Source organism: Glycine max, chromosome 19 (assembly GCF_000004515.6).
Source record: "Glycine max cultivar Williams 82 chromosome 19, Glycine_max_v4.0, whole genome shotgun sequence".
NCBI classification, from domain to species: domain Eukaryota; kingdom Viridiplantae; phylum Streptophyta; class Magnoliopsida; order Fabales; family Fabaceae; genus Glycine; species Glycine max.
In genome coordinates, this window is record NC_038255.2 from 5,193,463 (window position 1) to 5,202,332 (window position 8,870).

Here is an 8,870-nt window from a genome sequence, read left to right on the forward strand (position 1 = left end):
CAATTTTTACGGTGAGGGTTACCCCCCAACTTATATATTCTATTATGGTCATATCATTAGTCGATGTGTGATCTCCAACAACAAACAATCCCAAATTAGAAAACCCCTAATTTTAATCGAAATCCTAAAACTACTCATCCAATCTACACCATCTATTCAATGAATAAGGTAAAAATTTGAAAAAGGATTTGAATGAAAACACTTTAGAAGGATCAAGAGTCCAAATCCTCTTATCCGATTACAAGATAAATAAAGAGTTGATGCAATCCAAAAGAGGCATGAGTTCAAACTATTCCTTGTCATTTAAATTACAAGAAAAGTGGAAATTTTCTAGAGAAATGGAATCTTGAATGTTATAAAAATTGTGGTAAGAGAGCTACGTACTGAAGCTGGATGATAGATGTGGGTAAATTTCTCTCAACAGACAAATCTCCTACAATCTTAGTTAGCCCTATCCAGTTTTCCTCCCAAAATTTAACATGAGAACCATTACCACTTCCAAGAGAAGCAAATATGTAAAGGAACACATAGAAGAAGGTAAAAGAAGGCATGGGCAGTAACGGACACATTTTTCCCCTTAATCACTTGCATCCTTCTTCATTGCAGATTGTTTTACTTTCTCCTGTTGAAATAAATGACTGGGATATATATTGTCTTGGTTTATTTATATTTTTGGTTTTTGATAGAACACAATGGTATCACTTGATTTATGTAGGCAACAACATCTAGAAGGAAAAAGGCATTGGTTTATCTTAAGATGTGGGTTTGAGCCTAACTCAACCCCAAAAGCTAGCTCATAGGGTAAGGGTTGCCTCCCAATTATATATTCTATGCCCAGCACTATTGGGCTTGATGCATGAATGACATGGTGGGTGTCCCGTTTAATGGATCTAAGATTGGTTCTAATACTATCTTAGGATGTGGGTTTAGGCCTAACTCAACCCCAAAAGCTCATGGGGTGAGAGTTGTCTCCCTTTTATATACTCTATTTTGGCCTTATCTCTAGTCGATGTGGGACTTGAGTTTTTCTCAACAATTTATATAATTGCTATTTAAAAAAACTTACTTGCATTGAGTGATTTATGATTCATTCAGTCTGTTTTTAATTGCTATCCAAAACTTAGCGAATATCACTTAAATTTGGGCAGGAAAGAGGTCATGCAACGTCTTGCTCATATCACACCTGCTGAATTGGGTGGAAAAGCTCATCAGTCACAGGATGTAGATAATAAACTGGACCAGTGGCTTATGTATGCCATGTTTGTCTGTTCATGTCCACCAGTTGCTCGAGAGTCTACCAAAGATCTTTACCATCTTATTTTCCCTTCATTAAAATCAGGATCTGATGCTCACGTTGTAAGAGCCCCTCACTTAACTTATCCATTAGTCTATCTTCATAAGCAGTCTATGTCAAAGCATGAAGAGTTGCATGCATACTTGATGTATTTAGTACTATTTTTCATGTTTTCTATCCCAAATGAATAAACAATAAACTTGGAATATCTTTTGTTATTTTTTGTTGTTACTATATTCTAATTTCTGTTTCATATGATTAAAACTATTTTTAGTTCCTTGATTGAATAGTAAGACCAATCAAATCTCCAATTTGAATAAAGAAATTGAAGATAAAGTTGGATGTGAGTTATGTAGAGTACATGCTATGTTGTCATAGTGCTTCTTTATTTTACTTCTAAATATAATTTTGTGGTGACAGGTTTGGAAACTTTTATACACTTAAGTATGAAATATTAATCCTTCGTTTTACCTATCTTGATCTCATTGTTTTCCTTTATAGTTCTTCTAATTGATGTATGAGGGTAGGAGATGTATTTAGAACCGTAACTGCCTATAGTTTGACCAAATTTCCCATATCCACACTCAATTAAACCTGATAATTTTAAACCATTGATATATCTTTTTGAAGGAAGTTTATGCTTTACTTTTGTAGTTTCTCGCAATAAATTGTTATGAACCAACTATCTCAAAAGCTTAAATTGTTAAGTGAAGACAAATGAAGGATTTTATATTATATCTAGTGATGTTAAAAAACCAAACTAAAATTCTTTTCATTCGATTTCTTGCATTTGTACCTGTTGAATATTATTTGTGAGATTTTACCATTGAAAGAAATCCTTTTTATATTTGCTTGTTTCGAGTCTTTTGCTCTGTGGTAGAGGTATTAGGAGAATTATTGGCTGTTAATCACTGCAGTTTTATTGATATAAAGGCATTTAAATTTTCAACTGGCAAATTTTTTATCCATCACTTCTGTCGTCCCTGTTTATTGCTAACAAGGTTTCTGATATAGCTTGCAGCGACCATGGCTCTTGGCCGCTCACACTTGGAAGCATGTGAAATCATGTTCAGCGAACTTTCATCTTTTATTGATGAGGTTTCTTCTGAGACAGAAGGAAAACCAAAGTGGAAGGTATTGTTATGGATCTGTAAAATTTTGTTTTTATATCTGTCAGCCATTGAGTACTTGAGGTAGTTAGTCATCATAAATTATAATTATAAATGACAAGGATAATATGGTAGTGAATAGTGATAGAAGTTAAAAAAAATGAATTCTTAAACCTTTCCAGCATATTCAAACAATGTTATAGACAATATCCATATTTCAACTTAAAAGTCATGAAACTATGAAATCTTTTGTTGTAGTATTATTTAAGATGCTTCTTCTCCTTGATTTTTGAATTAGAGTTTGGCACTTACAACTTTTATTTTTATTGGTAGAGTCAAAAGGCTCGCCGGGAAGAACTTCGTGTCCACATTGCAAATATTTATCGTACTGTTGCAGAAAATATATGGCCTGGCATGCTAATGCGGAAGCCAGTGTTCCGCCTCCATTATCTCAAATTCATTGATGAGACAACCAGACTAATCTCAACATCTACTGAAAGTTTTCAAGACATGCAACCATTCCGCTATGCACTTGCTTGTGTTCTACGATCATTAGCCCCTGAATTTGTTGATTCAAAATCAGAGAAATTTGATGTTAGAACTAGAAAGCGGCACTTTGATCTTCTTCTCTCCTGGTGTGATGATACAGGCAGTACATGGGGTCAAGATGGTGTCAGTGATTATAGACGTGAAGTTGATCGTTATAAGTCTTCTCAACATGCAAGATCAAAAGATTCTGTGGATAAAATATCGTTTGACAAAGAATTGAATGAACAAGTTGAGGCAATCCAATGGGCATCCATGAACGCAATAGCATCACTTTTATATGGACCGTGTTTTGATGACAATGCAAGGAAGATGAGTGGTCGTGTGATATATTGGATTAATGGTTTGTTTTTGGAGCCTACACCAAGGGCTCCATTTGGTTTCTCACCAGCTGATCCAAGAACTCCATCATATACCAAGTACCAGGGGGAAGGTGGCCGGGGAAATGCTGGTCGTGACAGGCTTAAGGGGGGCCATCGCCGTGTTTCATTAGCAAAATTGGCTTTGAAGAATCTTTTGCTTACAAATTTGGACTTGTTCCCCTCCTGTATTGATCAGGTAAATTCATTTTCATGCTACATTGTGCATTATATCCTAGTAGTCATTGTTTTCCAAGTAAACATGCACTTGCCTCTAAGAGAATCGATCCTTGATATGTATCTGAACCTTGTGACCTAAGAGTTAGTAATTTGATCTTTTTTGTCTCCATTCTTCTAAATAAAAATGAATTTGTACACATGATGTAAAATTAAAAATAGATTGTCTACTCTTCTAAGTCTAGAGGACTCTTGGATGAGGAAACATGTATAGATGTGCAAAGTCATTCATGAGCCTGCACCTAATAGCATAAGCTTTTAGGAGACATAGTTCATTCCTTACAATATTTTATTTTTATTTTTATTCTTTACTAGCAATATAATTGACATTGTATTTTACAAATATTTACTCTAAATATTAGATAATTTTGATTTTATTATACAACAGTATTTTAATACAAAACCATTCCTAATTTTAAACTTTATTATATTTAAAGTTTTGATAGTTTCTATTTGATTTTATATGGTCCGAATTCCTTCAAGAAATCAGTGGGAAGCAAAATATAGATTAGTGTATTTTACTGAGTGCTTATAGTGTATTTATTTTTCATAGCAACTACATTAAAAAAATATATAATCATTAGAAATTTTGTGATTGTGAATATTTATAAAACAAGGATAATATTTAGAATATATGTATTTGTTGAGAATCAGACAGAATGCGATGTTCTGCATTTTTGTAATAATTGTAGTTTATAGGCATATAATCTCTTATTTAAATGAAACTGAATATGTGTAATTAATACAATAAGCCTATATAAAATCACACCCGTGTTGTATTCAAATTTCAAACACACGGTTTCAGTCAAATTATGCCTCTGTTTCTTCCACTTTAATAGTATTAGTATTTTTTTATTTTTATAATATATACTAATGCTTCTTCAATGAATGAATAAATTTCTATAACATGTTTGGCAAGCACTTAGCAACATTATCTCCAACTAAACTTGGAAGGAATATAGAAAAGAAGTAGCCAGCTGGTGGGGGAAAGAAGGCAGCTTCTTGGCATTAACAGTTGAGTGGGAAACAAAAATACGCCGTGATAAACAAAATTCTGCATTTTTTACCTGTTAGGCTATTAGAAGACGAAAAACGAGCAGGAAAGATTTTTCTTAATTGAAATCGGGGAAATGCAATGTGTCATTAGAGGCAGACTCTTTATTAGGATATAATAGATGAACTTACGATTCAAGCTCTCCTTATCTCTGGGATGTGAAGTGATGAACTGCTCCACCTGGTCATACTTTACCAACAAGCCAAGGCCCAATGACTTTTTGAAGAAATCAAGCACATGAAGAAACCTAAGGGAAGGAGAACGCCGGGTTTTGAAGCACTTTTGTAATTGTTTCAGTTTACTTTTTAAAAGGTCTAGGTGTAGTCAACTTCATTGTAAACTACATAAGTGTAGTCCCATAGCTCTCACCATTTTAAATTGTGATGCATTAATCTGAAAGGCATTAACATATGCCACCAAACTCAATCATACCACCTGTTTTGGTCATCGTTTGTCTGGAGAATGGCCAATTTGTATGTGGTCTCCATATGACACTATGCCCTGTTCTTAATTGTGTATGATTTTCTTTTGATATTTATTCAAATTTTAAGATTGCAAGTTTGAGACATCTTCAGGAAGCTGTAAACCTGGAAGGCAAATAACATGAATGGGGAGGAAAGATCACTTTGGTCTATATGCAGTTTTGTTAAATTTTTTCCAGATCTAATTTCCTTAAGCCATGCCCTTCTGATCTTTGGCCGAGCTATTCATTTTATCTATTTGATTTCCTGCTTTTCAGATAATTTTTTCCTTGTATTATTTCTCTTGTGGAGTTATCTGTTTTGTCATGCTGGCATTATAGCTTATACAACTTATTGATTTCTGCAGTGCTACCACTCTAATTCTTCTGTAGCCGATGGGTACTTCAGTGTACTGGCTGAGGTCTACATGCGCCAAGAGATACCAAACTGTGAAATACAGAGATTATTGAGTCTGATCCTTTACAAGGTAGTAGACCCATCAAGACAAATTCGGGACGATGCCCTTCAGATGCTGGAGACACTTTCTGTTCGTGAATGGGCTGAGGATGGCATTGAGGGCTCAGGAAGTTATCGAGCTGCTGTTGTTGGTAATCTTCCTGATTCCTACCAACAATTCCAATACAAGCTTTCCTGTAAACTTGCCAAAGATCATCCTGAATTAAGCCAACTTCTTTGTGAGGAGATTATGCTGAGGCAGTTAGATGCTGTTGATATAATTGCACAGCATCAGGTCTTAACATGCATGGCTCCATGGATTGAGAACCTTAATTTCTGGAAACTCAAGGAAGGATGGAGTGAAAGGTTATTGAAAAGTCTCTACTATGTAACAGGGCGGCATGGAGACCAATTTCCCGATGAAATTGAGAAACTTTGGAGCACAATTGCAAGCAAAAATAGGAATATCAGCCCTGTTTTAGATTTCTTGATCACAAAAGGCATTGAAGATTGTGATTCAAATGCATCAACTGAAATAAGTGGTGCATTTGCTACATACTTCAGCGTTGCAAAACGGGTAAGTCTATATTTAGCACGAATATGCCCTCAACGGACTATAGATCACCTAGTTTTCCAATTGTCTCAGCGACTTCTAGAGGATAGCATTGAGCCGGTTACAAGTAAGGGTGATGCCAGTGCAAATTTTGTGCTAGAATTCTCACAAGGTCCGGCTGTGGCCCAAATGACATCAGTTATGGATAACCAACCACACATGTCTCCATTGCTTGTAAGAGGTTCTCTTGATGGTCCACTAAGAAATGTTAGTGGGAGCTTGAGCTGGAGAACGGCAGGCATGACAGGCCGGAGTGTATCAGGCCCATTAAGTCCAATGCCTCCAGAGTTGAATATTGTCCCAGTAAATGCTGGGCGATCAGGGCAGCTCCTTCCAGCCTTGGTTAATATGTCAGGACCCTTGATGGGTGTTAGAAGCTCAACAGGGAGTTTGCGTAGCCGCCATGTTTCACGAGACAGTGGAGATTATCTTGTTGACACTCCAAACTCAGGTGAAGATGGACTGCATACTGGGAGTGCTATGCATGCTGTGAATCCAAAAGAACTTCAATCAGCTCTGCAGGGACATCAGCAGCACTCACTTACGCATGCAGATATAGCACTGATTCTTCTTGCTGAAATTGCATATGAGAATGATGAAGATTTCCGCCAATACTTGCCTCTACTCTTTCATGTTATCTTTGTTTCAATGGATAGCTCAGAAGACATTGTACTAGAGCATTGCCAGCATTTACTTGTTAATCTGCTATATTCCCTAGCAGGCCGCCACTTGGAGCAGTATGAGGTGGAAAATAATGATAGGGAGAACAAGCAGCAGGTTGTGAGCTTAATTAAATATGTACAATCAAAGCGAGGAAGCATGATGTGGGAGAATGAAGATCCAACAGTTGTCAGAACTGAGCTTCCAAGTGCAGCACTTCTTTCTGCCTTAGTTCAGAGCATGGTGGATGCCATCTTCTTCCAAGGAGATCTTCGGGAGACTTGGGGAGAAGAAGCACTTAGATGGGCTATGGAGTGTACATCAAGACACCTTGCCTGTCGTTCACATCAGATCTATAGAGCACTTCGACCTAGTGTAACAAGTGATGCTTGTGTATCCCTTCTACGGTGCCTCCATAGATGTCTGGGAAATCCTGTACCTCAAGTTTTGGGATTTGTTATGGAAATTTTGATGACATTGCAAGTTATGGTGGAGAATATGGAGCCAGAGAAGGTGATACTCTATCCTCAGCTATTTTGGGGGTGTGTTGCTATGATGCACACGGATTTTGTCCATGTCTACCGCCAGGTTCTAGAGCTTTTCTCTCATGTGATTGATCGTTTATCTTTCCGTGATCGTACAACAGAAAATGTACTCCTTTCAAGTATGCCCAGAGATGAACTTACTACTAGTGATTTAGGAGAATTTCAGCGCACAGAATCTAAAAGTAGCTATGAACCTCTACAAGAGGGGAGTTTGCCAACATATGAAGGGGTGCAGCCTCTTGTTCTTAAAGGACTTATGTCAAGTGTCAGTCACAGTGTCTCTATTGATGTCCTCTCTCGTATAACAGTTCATTCATGTGATTCTATATTTGGTGATGCTGAGACTAGACTCCTGATGCACATCATAGGATTACTCCCCTGGCTCTGTCTTCAACTTAGCAAAGACATAGTGATAGGTCCAGCTTCACCACTCCAACATCAATATCAAAAGGCTTGTTCTGTTGCTGCCAATATTGCAATTTGGTGTCGAGCAAAATCTTTTGATGAATTAGCTACTGTATTTATGATTTACTCTCGTGGTGAGATTAAGAGTGTTGATAATTTTCTGGCTTGTGTTTCACCACTTCTATGCAATGAATGGTTTCCAAAACATTCAACTTTGGCCTTTGGACACTTATTAAGGCTTCTGGAAAAAGGACCGGTGGAGTATCAACGTGTGATTCTACTTATGCTCAAAGCTCTCCTCCAGCACACACCAATGGATGCTACCCAGAGTCCACATATTTATGCAATTGTATCCCAATTGGTAGAAAGCACTTTGTGTTGGGAGGCACTAAGTGTCTTAGAAGCCCTTCTACAAAGTTGCAGTTCATTGACTGGTTCTCATCCATATGAACCTGGTTCATTGGAGAATGGAATTGGTGGAACTGAAGAAAAGTTGCTTGCTCCACAAACCTCATTCAAGGCCCGCAGTGGCCCTCTGCAGTATGGTTTTGGATCAGGACTAGGCTCAGTTTCTACTCCTGGACACGTTGGGTCAACTGAGTCTGGGATGTCACCAAGAGAGGTTGCTCTGCAGAATACTCGCCTGATAATTGGTCGGGTATTGGACAGAAGTGCGTTAGGTAAGAGAAAGGACCAGAAAAAGCTAGTCCCTTTTGTGGCCAATATTGGTAACCCATGATTGTATAATTCATTTGCTGTATATATTCTGTCCAAAGATGTAGGGTTTGCTACAGGGTAGAGGTTGTACATACTACATAGGCTGGGATGAGAGTTTGTAACATTCTGTGTAGTTGTAGACAAAAATCATTTTGATGTCAAATAGCATGCACGATTTAACTTTGATGGTAACAACGGCCATTGCTATGCTGTTCTTCAGTTGTTCCCTCTTGTCCTATAAGATTTTGCTCCTTTTTTATATGCTTTTTTCTTTCACTAACAGTCTGCATAGTTTGGAGGATCCAGTTATTCAGTACGTTGTGTATAATAATCAGAAAAAGGACAGTTTATTTTTTATTTTTTACTATGCTATTAAAAAACCAAATAATCTGGTTAGTTGCCAATGGTAATTAT

At 37.1% G+C, this 8,870-nt stretch overlaps 1 protein-coding gene across 2 annotated transcripts in view; it reads left to right on the forward strand.

Annotated features, from left to right (window-relative positions):
- The window catches only part of LOC100783681 (protein furry homolog), a 33,334-nt gene extending 24,686 nt beyond the window's left edge, over nt 1-8,648 (forward strand). For both annotated transcript variants that reach the window (XM_006603875.4, XM_006603876.4), the window contains exons 14-17: nt 1,149-1,356; nt 2,309-2,428; nt 2,737-3,507; nt 5,428-8,648. In XM_006603875.4, coding sequence (XP_006603938.1) covers nt 1,149-1,356; nt 2,309-2,428; nt 2,737-3,507; nt 5,428-8,478 — 4,150 coding nt within the window. In that variant the 3' untranslated portion in view covers nt 8,479-8,648. The remainder of the gene's footprint in view (nt 1-1,148; nt 1,357-2,308; nt 2,429-2,736; nt 3,508-5,427) is intronic.
- The last annotated feature ends 222 nt before the right edge of the window (nt 8,649-8,870 follow it).